The sequence below is a fragment of the Hemiscyllium ocellatum genome, chromosome 15 (genome assembly GCF_020745735.1).
Source record: "Hemiscyllium ocellatum isolate sHemOce1 chromosome 15, sHemOce1.pat.X.cur, whole genome shotgun sequence".
Taxonomy (NCBI): domain Eukaryota; kingdom Metazoa; phylum Chordata; class Chondrichthyes; order Orectolobiformes; family Hemiscylliidae; genus Hemiscyllium; species Hemiscyllium ocellatum.
Genome location: NC_083415.1, coordinates 3,722,431 through 3,735,453, shown reverse-complemented (window position 1 = coordinate 3,735,453; position 13,023 = coordinate 3,722,431). Strand labels below are relative to the sequence as shown.

At 41.7% G+C, this 13,023-nt stretch overlaps 1 protein-coding gene across 1 annotated transcript in view; it reads right to left on the bottom strand.

The window, feature by feature from the left end:
* LOC132822635 (piezo-type mechanosensitive ion channel component 2-like) overlaps positions 1-13,023 on the bottom strand; it is a 211,958-nt gene that overhangs the window by 178,855 nt on the left and 20,080 nt on the right. The window contains exons 8-10 of the mRNA XM_060835882.1: positions 9,703-9,821; positions 6,997-7,260; positions 4,404-4,515 (exon numbers count right to left, since the gene is read on the bottom strand). Coding sequence (XP_060691865.1) covers positions 4,404-4,515; positions 6,997-7,260; positions 9,703-9,821 — 495 coding nt within the window. The remainder of the gene's footprint in view (positions 1-4,403; positions 4,516-6,996; positions 7,261-9,702; positions 9,822-13,023) is intronic.

Genomic DNA, 13,023 nt, shown 5'->3' with positions numbered 1-13,023 from the left:
TTTTATTCTAGTACATGCCATTTCACTCAATGTGGAGCTTAAAGTTGGGATGAAGGCAAATGGTACTTTCAAGATTGGGATTGATATATTTTTGTTTTGAAAAACCATCCAGAGTTAAAATGTAAAGAAGGTAAATGGAGTTGAGATCAGACGTGATTTAATTGAAGGACAGAGTTGGGCTGAAGGGCTGAATGACCCACTCCTGGAACAAAATCAAAGAGGCACCGCAGAAGCAACAGATACCAGTGAGAGTGAGACTCATCAACAGTGTTTGGGCACAGGAATAGCACCCTTCTTCAGGATAGAAGCTATGATTGCACTGTAGCACACAGGGAGATACAGTCAAAAGCAGGGAAATTTATTCACAAGCTTCAAAAACGTGAAGGTGGGTGAGGCTGGGCCGATTGCGTACTGGGGGCAGAGAGGAGATTGTCACCAGATGGGATAGAAGTGTAGGGAACAGGGCCTCAGACAGGCATCCCTCCCGGTCAGGCTGCCTGGTCCACATGTGGATTTGAATGTGGAGCTGCTGGCATCCTGGTTTCTCCCATTGGTGCTGATCACTAGCTGCTAGTCCATGCCAAAATAGCGTATATCTCACATGGAGAGCAGGTGGATTTGTCAGAGGCATCTTCCTGTGTGACCTCGTTCAGGAAAAACAGAAACTACGTGATGTCTTGTTTCCCAGCGCTGGGGCTACAGTGACAGGGCGACAGTTCCGAATCCCTGTGACGGGAGAATGACCCGTGGGCGGCACGGTGGCACAGTGATTAGCACAGCTGCCTCACCGCACCAGAGACCCGGGTTCAATTCCCGCCTCAGGCGACTGACTGTGTGGAGTTTGCACGTTTTCCCCTTGTCTGCGTGGGTTTACTCCGGGTACTCCGGTTTCCTCCCACAGTCCAAAGATGTGCGGGTCAGGTGAATTAAATTGCCCGTAGTGTTAGGTAAGGGGTAAATGTAGGGATATGGGTGGGTTGCGCTTCGGCGGGTCAGTGTGGATCTATTGGGCTGAAGGGCCTGTTTCCACACTGTAAGTAATCTAATCTAATGACCCCTTTTCCCAGTGAAGAGGGAATGCTCCCATTTCTCATTCATGGGTTTATCCCATTTCCTAGTGAATACAAAATGCCCTCCATTTTGGGAGAAGTACTTCGTTTCAGGATCAGATCAGGAAGATGCAGTCAAATGTTACAAAACTGCTGAATTTAACAAAGACTGTAAGATTTCAAATTAAATTAAATTGTAAATAATCCTGCTTCATGGTCAGCAGTGCAGCTACCAACCCCCTTTGAAAAATTCAAAAAGGCAATCACAGCAATAGATAAATAATTCCTTCCAAAAACTTACGTACTTTCAACTTTTGTTGAAAAAAATTCCTATTTAGGGATTTAGTTTGCAATAAGCAGTTATTTGAAGTTTCCCTTCAGACAAAATCCAAGGTTAGTTTGCACTCACATCTTGATTGCATACAACAGTTATCATTACACAGATTTGGTCTTTAAAAACTCTTTTTAACCCGTTTAAATAACAGAAAAAGGATTCTAACAATGTTGCCACAAAAATCATAGTGCAGTGATAGTCTTAAATCTCTAGTTTATATTTGCAAAACGGAGATGGCACCATCTGTCTCTAACTAGTTTTGAAGTTTTAGATCTTCAATCTTAGTGCTTCGCTTTGACGAACAATTTTCTGTACACTCTAAATAAACTGAATTCTATGACTTATATGCTAGCATTAGAGGTACAATTAGTTCAATTAAAGTTACTCACTAGCAGATGTTTCCTTTTAAGAAAGGTCCTTTCACTGGATTTCTATAGCTAATTAACAAGCCTTTGCATTGCAAGCTATTTACAACTGAATGGACACCATCCAAACCAAACAGAGGACATCCTTTCTCTTCATTACCTAGTTTTATGAAAATTCCCATAACATCACTGAGATCTCAAGCAGCAAAAGTAGGGTGAGAGACAAAAGATATAAAAGAGACCTAAGAGGCAACTTTTTCACTCAGAGGGTGGTACGTGTATGGAATGAGCTGCCAGAGGAAGTGGTGGAGACTGGTACAATTGCAGCATTTAAAAGGCATTTGGTTCGGTATATGAATAGGAAGGGTTTGGAGGGATATGGGCCGAGTGCTGACAGGTGGGACTAGATTGGTTTGGGATATCTGGTTGGCATGGATGGGTTGGACGAGAGGGTCTGTTTCTATGCTGTACATCTCTATGACTCTATGACTGTAGTGAATGGGAGGTGTCCTGTTTGTAAATACCACTATTTTCCTCACTGCTTTCAGCTTCTGACGAAAGGTAACTTGACTGGAAACATTAACCCTGTCTCTATCCCCACAGATGCTGCCAACCTGCTGAGTTTTTCCAGGAATTTCTGTTTTTGATTCCACACAATTTAGATCCCTACCCACCCCGATTCCACACTTGGGAGCAGAATGAGACCAGTGTTTTCCTTTCCTAAAGACACAATTCCCAGAATTAGGAGAAGGCAATGTCCTTTTGCTGTTTGAGATCTCAGTGATGTCATGGCACATTTCTGGAACAGCTGGGACTTGAACCTGGGTGTCCTGTCTCAGAGTTAGGACACTGCAAATGCACCACAAGAGCACCCATCCTGACCACTGGATTCTGGGAATGGGTGACGATAGTGTTCCCATATTAATGTCATCGTCTACAGCTGAGTGACCCATTGGATGTCACTGTGAGCTTTATCTCAGATATGCTCATTGTTTACTGTCCTGTTCCCTGCTCAATCAGATTACTTGATTGGGAAGATGTCACATTTAGGGGAATGGGAAAATAGAACCAGTCAGGTAAACCAGAAAGAAAAAAAAGTAGCAAGAAAGATTCACATAAAAACTTGAAATAGAATCCCTCAGTGTGGAAACAGGCCATTTGACCCAACAAGTCCACATCAACCCTCCAAAGAGTATCCCACCCAGACCCATTTCCCTACACCAATTATTCTACATTTTCCCTGACTAATGCACCTAGCTTACACTCCCTGAATACTACAAGCAATTTAGCATGGCCAATTCCTGCACATCTTTGGACTGTGGGAGGAAACCGGAGTGCCCAGAGGAAACTCGTACAGACACAGGGAGAATGTGCAAACTCCTCATAAACAGCTGTCTGTGGCTGGAATTGAACCCAGGTCCCTGGCATTGTGAAGCAGCAGTGCTAACCACTGAGCCAACATTCTGCCCCCAGACACAGGGACTAGGAACCGGAGTAGGTAATTCAGCCCATCAAGCCTGCACTACCGTTAGATCATGGCTGATCATCTACCTCAATGCCACTTTCGCACACTATCTCAATCTCCTTTCATGCCCATCATCTCCATAACAACATCCGTCATGAACTTGCTCAATGCTTGAACTACCATATGTTGCTGGGGCAGAGAATTCTGAAGATTCACCACTCTCTGAGTGAAGAAACTTCCACACCTCAGCCTGAAATAGCCTACTACCTCTCCTGAGATTATAGACAATAGACAATATGTGCAGGAGTAGGCCATTCTGCCCTTCGAGCCTGCACCATTATTCATTATGATCATGGCTGATCATCCACAATCAGTATCCTGTTCCTGCCTTATCCCCATAACTCTTGATTCCACTATCTTTAAGAGCTCTATACATCTCTTTCTTGAGAAGAGATTATCTCATCTGGTTTGAGCTTCACTGGCGAACCATCTCATCTATGTCCATGGCTAGTGTGTGGCTCAGAACAGCGTCAACAGAGCAAGTTTGATTCCTACTCTGGCTGAGGTAGACTTGAGGGCTTCCTCCTCTCCCTAGGCCGTGAGTGTGGAAGGCAACTGCAATACACCCCACTGAGAGAATAGGCCAGAAACACTATTCAGATTCAAAGAGCCTTATGGACTACTCCTGGTTTTCCTTGTTAGTAAAGCAATAGTAGGTAACGAGCCAAGGTCCTGTTCTCAGGAACATTAGACATGACAATAATGACAGAATAAGTAAGACTGGTTCCACTGATTTAAGATCAAAGACGAAAGAGTCACAAAGGATTTAAGGAGAATGTTTATGTTTATAACGTCTGAACAAGTCTGACACATCCAACTTTGGAAAGTAAACTGGATACAACACTTGAAAAGAGAACGTTACAAGGCTGAGGACAGGACAGACTGAGGGGATTAACTTCAAAGAGCTAGCACACTACCTATGGGCTAAATGGCCCCTTTTGCCTTGCAAGATTCTAAGTTAGATTAAAGGATGCAGCTGACAAGGACAACTTTTCTAAAGCATCATTACCACAGAGCCACATTCTCCATTTAATCGAGACATTGAGAAACACTGTCTACTTCATCCAAGAAAGAGAGAATTCATGAACCAACACAGACCATGATCCTGGTAAAATGGAAAGCTCTCTCACCTGTCCCCTGAATGTTGACCTCACTTAGTGATATACGCATTCTTTTTCTCACTTCCTCTTTTTCGGTCAAGTGTTGACGCAGTAAAAGCCAAAAGGTGAAAGTGTAGATGACCTGCAACATGTGACATGTACACATACTCAGCAACTAATTCCCAACATCAAATCCAAAATCATCCCAGCCTGCTGCATCCCTGCATCATCCTCTTAGGGTTTTAATGTATTGGGCCCATTTTTAATCATGAAATGGAAATGTCCAGTTTGCAGTGAACATTACCAGACCACAAAGGGATTGGATAGAGGAGAAAATGAAGGCTGCCATTCAACCTGAGAAAACAACCAATTGATAAGAACAAAGGATGACTCCCAACTCCAATAAACAAAACACATCACTAGCCAAAGGCAAGGCAACATTCAAAATCCATCATTGAGCAGTGAGGCAGACTGGGAATCAGGTAGGACATTTTACAAGTAGTCATTCCCAATAAAAACCTTTAGCCTTTTGTTTCCAGGCAGTGATTGGATTAGTTTGATCAGAGACTGGTGGCACAGAATAATACATTTGACTTCTTGTGTACCAGGGGTTGTCAAACCTTTTTTTTGCTGAGCTTCATTTCCCACTGCATGCGCCCCTTTTTATTACAAATAGTCCTTTTGCCTAATTAGTGTTGCTGTAACCTCTCAATCTAAATACCTTACCGTCAGATTAACACCAGTCAGTTTAACTCATGTCCCAAAAGACAATTATTCGGAATAGAATCAATAGTCCCTCAGAAAACAAGTTGCTAATGAAGAGTTAGCATGGATTTCTAAAGGGGAAATTGTGTTGAACTAACTTGCTGGAATTTTTTGAAGTGTTAACAGAAAGGCTTGATGAGGGTGGTGCTGATGATGTAGTGTCCATGGATTTGCAGTAGTTTGACAGAAACTTGTGAGAAAAGTTAGAGGTCATGGAATAAAAGGATCAGTAGCAACGTGGACATACAACTAGCAGAGTAATGGTTAGTGGATTTCTTTGGGGGCTGGAGGAAGGTTTTCAGTGGATTTCCTCAGTGGTGACACTTGCTTTTCCTGATTCCTAGTATTACTAGAATCCACAATCTGGATTTGGGAGTGCAAATGGCAATTTCAAAGTTGATAGATAATATGAAAGTTTTAGCATGGAAAACTAAAGTGAACAGATTAGAACTCCAAAAGGACATGGAAAGATTGGTGGAGTGGACAGATAGATGGCAGATGGTGTTCAGTGCAAAGTGATTTTGATAAGAAGGACATGGGCTGACAATTTAAAAGAGAGGATTCCATCCTGGAGGGGGTATAGGAGCAAAAGGACCTGGGTGTCTATATGGACAGATCATTGAAGGTGCAGGACAGGTGGAGAGTAGTAAATAAACCATAGTGTTCTCAGCTTTAATAAAGGCACAGAGTACAAGAACAAAGAGGTGATGTTGAAAATGTATAAGATATTTGTTAGACCTCCATTGGAATATTATGTAAAATTGTGGGCACCATGATATCGGAAAGATATGAATGCATTAGGGAGTGTGCAGAAGTGATTTTAAAAAGTGATTTCAGGGATGAGAAAGTTCAGTTATGGGGATGGATTGGAGAAGTTGGGATTGTTCTCTTTCAAAAGCAGAATACTGCAAGATGATCTTATAGATAGCTTTCAACATCATGACAGATCTGGACACAGTGGATAGGGACAAATTGTTCTCACATTAACAAAGGATCAAAAACAAGTGGGCACAGATTTAAAGTGATTTACAAAAGACAAAGATGTGATGGGAGTAAAAACATTTCTCACGGAGTAGTTAGGGTCTGGAATCCACCTTCTGAAGAACAGGGACATTGGATGATTATTTGGGTAGAAATATTGTGCAACATTATGGGGAAAAGGTGGGAGACTGGCATGAAGTCCAGATGCCCATTTGAAGAGCTGGTGCAGACACGGGGGGGGGGCTGAATTCTCTTCTTTTACAACGTGATCATTTGGTGATCCGTTCTCACTTTAACGGTGTTGAAACTGCTCTCAACATTTTAGTTGATCATTCTCTGGGAAATTCCTCAGACTGGCTTCATGTGGTGGAATCCATGTCGCCCTCTAAAAGTGAGGCCAGGAAACTGGGAATAGGATTTGAAGGGCCGTCCAGACGAAGTCTCATGTACAACGCTTGCTACGTGACACGTGTCAAATTAATTACAATATATGGCCAAAAGAAGACCTTCTGTGTTTGGAATATTGTAGGATCATACAGTCCAGAAACCAATTAGGATGACCAGCCTGCCTTGGTACTGTATATCTTACATAATTTAATATTTATCCAACCATTTAATAATTCAAACTTCTGTGGTCTTTACTGTTTATATCCCAACTGTTTGAAGAAATGTTTTAATCACATATTCTCTGGTTGACGATTAAACTTTCACCTTCTCCGCTGTTCCCACCAGTACCCTCCCAGTTTCCCCACCAAACATCGCCCAATAAGCCACGGTGTGGGATCTCTGGCATACCTTATTTCACTCTGATCACATCCTGCTATAACAATGGGTTTGATGCTGAACCTGATTAGTATTTATCATGCTGTATACAAACCTTAGCACCGAGGTGAATGCACGGTGTGTTTGGATGCTTCAGGTCAAAGTCGATCAGGACAGCATTAGAGATTGTGGGGAAGAGCTCAGCCTCAGTCAGCTCCAAGCCTGTAATGAACTGTTGAGTTAACAGCAAATTCCCATAAACCATCAGAAAGGGAGAGCTCAGTTTTGCCCATCGCTGACTGTCTCGTAACATCCAGATCACACAGGACCAGATCAAAAGGACAAAGGTCATCCAGCTGATGTAAGTAATGCTCCAGATCTGCAGAAACATGGAATTATTGAAAGTTTCTAAACCCTCTCTCTATCAAAGGTCGTCCAACAGAGGACCTATTAACTTCATTACTGTCCCAATACAGTAACGGAATGACCCTCAGAAATCAGAAGCTTTAAGTTTCAAAGAATGATGATTGTATTGCAACATAAGATGCTGAGAGACCTTACCAGAATTTTAGCCAGGGAACTCTTGAACTGGGAGCACACAATTTCAGAATGAAGGACCGCCTATTCAAGATGGAATTTCGTCTCTCAAAGGGTCATGAATCTTTGGAATTTCCTTTCCCAGTGAACTAAGCTGGATCATTGAATGTATTCAAGGCTAACACAACAGATTTTCAAACTATGGGGGGAGTCCAAATTTATCAGGACCAGACAGGAAAGTTGAAGTCAAGATCAGATCAGCCATGATCCCACTGAATGATGCAGCAGGGCTGAAGGGCTGAATGGCCTGGTCCTGTATCTCCTTATGTTGAATGTATGTTACAGATTATATTGCACTGTTCACTTTGGATAAAGTGGAGTGTTGAAGGTGACTTAACTGATTCTGAAGGTAATTACTCAGAGAGTTGTTGTGGTTCTGTTCGCCGAGCTGGAAGTTTTTGCTGCAAACGTTTCGTTCCCTGGCTAGGGAACATCATCAGTGCTATTGGAGCCTCCTGTGAAGCGCTGCTTTGATGTTTCTTCCGGTATTTATAGTGGTTTGTTCTTGCCGCTTCCGGGTGTCAGTTTCAGCTGTAGTGGTTTGTATATGGGGTCCAGGTCCATGTGTCTGTTAATGGAGTTTGTGGATGAATGCCATGCCTCTAGGAATTCCCTGGCTGTTCTCTGTCTGGCTTGTCCTATGATGGTAGTGTTTTCCCAGTCAAATTCATGTTTCTGGTTGTCTGAGTGTATGGCTACTAGGGATAGCTGGTCGTGTCGTTTTGTGGCTAGCTGATGTTCATGGATGCGGATTGTTAGCTGTCTAGACAGCTAACAATCCGCATCCATGAACATCAGCTAGCCACAAAACGACATGACCAGGTATCCCTAGTAGCCATACACTCAGACAACCAGGAATATGAATTTGACTGGGAAAACACTACCATCATAGGACAAGCCAGACAGAGAACAGCCAGGGAATTCCTAGAGGCATGGCATTCATCCACAAACTCCATTAACAGACACATGGACCTGGACCCCATATACAAACCACTACAGCTGAAACTGACACCCGGAAGCGGCAAGAACATCCATCAACAGACACATCGACCTGGACCCCACATACAAACTACTACAGCTGAAACTGATACCCGGAAGCGGCAAGAACAAACCACTATAAATACCGGAAGAAACATCAAAGCAGCGCTTCACAGGAGGCTCCAATAGCACTGATGATGTTCCCTAGCCAGGGAACGAAACGTTTGCAGCAAAAACTTCCAGCTCGGCGAACAGAACCACAACAACGGACACCCGAGCTACAAATCTTCAACCAGACTTTACTCAGAGAGTAGTAAGGGTATGGAATGCTTTGCCTGCAACGGTACTAGATTCGCCAAGTTTAATTGCATCTAAGTCGTCGTTGGACAGGCAAATGGACGTACATGGAATAGTGTAAGTGGGATGGGCTTTAGATTAGTATGACAGGGTGGCACAACATCGAGGGCCGAAGGGCCTGTACTGCGCTGTAATGTTCTATATTCTATGTTCTCTGTTCTATGTGATTAGTAACCCTCAATGAAGGGTTTAAATTTGAGAAATAAGTTCAATTTTGAAGAAATATTAAGGAAAAATGAGTGAAACTTTTTTATTGAATTGGTAATTAAACTTTCAATTAGATTATCAGGCTAAAGTATTAAATCTGTATTAAAACAGTAAAAATACATGTTGGAAACAATTTGAAAGATAAATAACTGTGGGACATTTTAATCCTTGTGGATACAGTGAGATGGGGAAAAGAGAAGTAAGATATAAAGATAAATACATGGTGATGAGTGATAATGTGAGAAAGTAAGGAAATAGAATTGAGGTATAAATTGGGAACTGAGGGATGGAATGAGAAGATGAGTAGGGGAAGAATAATCGAAAATATTTGAAGAAAACCATTGAAATGTTTTCAAATTTAAAAATAAGCACAAAAATGAATATTTACATGAATATTCAGATCTTGTGACAAAAGCAATCTTTGCACTTGAATCCAGTGTGTTCACAGCAGTACATGAATCTGGGATCTCACACAGCCATCTTAATGAAGATGTTTATTACTATTGCAGAGATGTAAAAGGTGGTGCGTGCACAATGTTTCCCCAAAACCTGGCATCAAACTGAAAGGTTCTTTTTGATGCCATGTGCAATTTCTCACTAGAGGTTTATTCTCCAGCTCTCAACAGCATCATAAATCTAACACTAGCAAAGACTGAAAAAGGAGTCATAGTTTTACTCTTACCATCATGAATATGAGTGCACAGATGTAACTCTGATGCATTATGAAATGGCTAATGATTGTCAGGTTGCTGGGTGGGTTCCCAGAATCTTCACCTTTTATTTCCATCTCTGTGAAGGTTTCTGCAGGAAAAGCAGGATAATGGATATTAAACAGTGTTCGGAAAGATTCCAAAGAGCAAAGCAAAGATGTGGATAATAACAAAAAGGACTGACCCAAATTGTTAATGATTGAAGCTAGCAACAGATAAGCTGAAACTTTGCTCTACAGAAAAGGTAACAAAATAAAATACCTTATCAAAGTATTCAAATAATCAGACTTCAACGGAGAATGGATCAGGCAAATTGAGAATATGTCAATGATGGGTAAATTGTTGGAGAGGATTCGGAGAGAGAGGATCTACATGCATTTGAAGGCAAGAACTGATTAGAGATTGTCAGCATGGCTGTATGTGGGAAATCATGTTTCACATACCTGATTGAGTCTTTTGAGGATTTGAACAAGAGGATAGACATTGTCAACATGGACTTGAGCAAGGCCTTTGACAAGATTCCACATGTTAGACTAATTGGTAAGGTTAGATCACATGGGATCCAGGAAGAGCTCGCCAATTGGATACAAAATTGGCTTGACAGTAGGAGACAGAGGGTGGTGGGAGCGGGTTGTTTCAGGACAGGAGGTCTGTGACCAACGGTGTTTTGCAGGGATTGGTGCCAGGTCCACCTTTCTTTGACATTTATGTACATTATTTGGATGAGAATATAGGAAGCATGACTAGTAAGTTTGTGGATGACATAGTGGACAGTGAACAAGGTTGTCCAAGAGTACAAAAGGATCTTGATCAAATGGGCCAAGGGGCTGAGGATTTGCAGATGGATTTTAAGTGAGATTAATTCAACATATTGCATTTTGGTTAGACTTACACAGGACCTACACAGTTAATGGCAGGGCCCTAGGGAGTGACCTAGGGGTTCAGGAATATAGATCCTTGAAAGATGCATTGTAGGTAGACAGGATGATGAAGAAGGCATTTCGCACAATTGCCTTCATTGCTCAAACCCTTGACTACTGGAATTGGGATGTCAGGTTACTGTTTTATAGGATGTTGGTGAGGACACCTTTAGAGAATTGTGTACAGTTCTATTCGCCCCACTATAGGAAGGACATTATTATATTGGAAAGGGTGCAAAAATAGATTTACAAGGATATTACCGGGACTGGAAAGCTTGAGTTATAAGGAGAGGCTGGATAGGCTGTGAGATTTTTCCATGGAGTGATGGAGGCTGATGGATGACCGTATAGAGGTTATAAAATCATAAGGGACATAGGTAAGGTGAACAGCAAACTTTTTTTCCCTTAAGGTAGGGGAGTTCAAAGCCAGAAGGCATAATTTTAAGGTGAGAGGAGAAAGATTTGAAAGGGATCTGAGAGGCAACAGTTTCACACAGAGGGTGGTGCGAATATGGAACAAGCTGCCAGAGGAGGTGGGAGAAGCAGATACAGTTACAACATTTAAAAGACATTTGGACAGGTACTTGAAAAGAACTTTCGGACAGGTACTTAGGAAAGGATTGAAGGGATATGGGTCAACCCAGGAAAATGGGACTAGTTGTGAAACTTATTGTGGATGGGTTGAACTGAAGGGTCTGTTTCTGTGCTGTGTGACAGACTCTATGTAAAGCAAAGCACGTGAATCTAACAAAGCACACACTTAACTTGCCTGGCTGTGCCAAAAATTACACAAACAACCAACTTAAGATCAGTCTGGCTCACAATATGGCTCACTTACACATGCTAGAAGTTACATATATTCAAAAATAGGCCCCCATCCATTATAAGGAACATGTCCAAACATTATGCTTTTTTCAACTAAATGGAAAAGCTGGGCGACAGATATTGGCTGATGCATTGTCTGTGGCAATGCTTTGACCAGAGTCAGGTTTACTTGAATTCAATTTAAACAAAAGCTTAATAGTGAGCTGTTCCCTGGTGCATTTTCCATGGCAACACCTCTACCAATCAGAATCTACCTCCCCAAGGAGCCTTTTCACATGCAGCATAAATTGTTGTTTCCTTGGAGATTTGATATTCTTGCAAATTGTCCTAATGACAGTTGGGTGAAAATCTTCAACAGTATGTCTCTTTATCCAGCAATATGCAGGTTCTGTACTACTTAGTCACCACATGAATTTAAGTTAGTGGAAGTACATTTCACACAGGTCTTTCAAGCCTATTTCATATGTTTAGAATGATGAATATTTGGAATATGCATCATGCCAACAATAGAGAACATATATATTTGCACATTAAAAATGTCAAGATGGACGGTTTGGTATATTTGGCAAAATGGTTAATATATCAGATAGAGAGTCAATATATCAGAGTGAGGGTGAATATATCAGAGTGAGGGTGAATATTTCAGAGAGAGGATTGGTATTTGAGGGAAGGTTAATATTTTAGAGGGAGGGTTAAAATTTCAAATAGAAGGTTAATACACCAGAAAGAGAATTATGATTCTAGAGGGAAGGTTAATATTTCAAATAGAGAGTCAATACACAGAGTTACTTGGTTGGAGACAATAAGGATTGCAGATGATGGAAGTCAGAATCAATAAATGGGAGCTGGAAAAGTACTGCAGGTCAGGAAGGATCGGATGCTGTCTCTGATCCGTTGTGATTTTCCAGCCTTACCTCTATTGACATACAGAGTTAGATTCTGACTTAAGAGATAACGTCCCAGAAGCAGAACGTTGTTGAGTTAAAAGATCTTGCTTTTCTTTCCATCACGAAATTTGCTTCATTGTAAATGAAAACAGAAAATGCTGGAAACATACAGAGAGCCACGGGCACCTGAATGGTGTTAGGTCAGATGAAATGTCTGAAGGATTGATAAAACTTCTGGTAGACTCTTCCGAAACGTCACCTCATTCAGACAGTTACTTATGTCCAGTTTGTACTGTTTACAGTACAGAAGGAGACCATTTGACCCATCGTGCCTGTCCCGGGTGCCGAAAGAGCTACCCAGCTAATCCCACTCTCCAGCATTATCTCCGTCGCCCTCTAACTTCATCACTTTCAAATATTTATCCAGCTCTCTTTTGAAACCTCCTATGGAATTTGCTTCCACCACTCTCCCAGTCAGTGCATTCCAAATCCTAACAACTCTCTGAGTAAAGAAGCTTCTCCTCATCTCACTCCTAGCTCTCTTGCTGACAATTTTGAAATTGTGACCCCTAACTACTGACATACCAACTAGAGGAAATAGAATATCCTTCTTTCCCCTGTCAACATTGTTCATAATTCTGAGCACCTCAATACGATCACC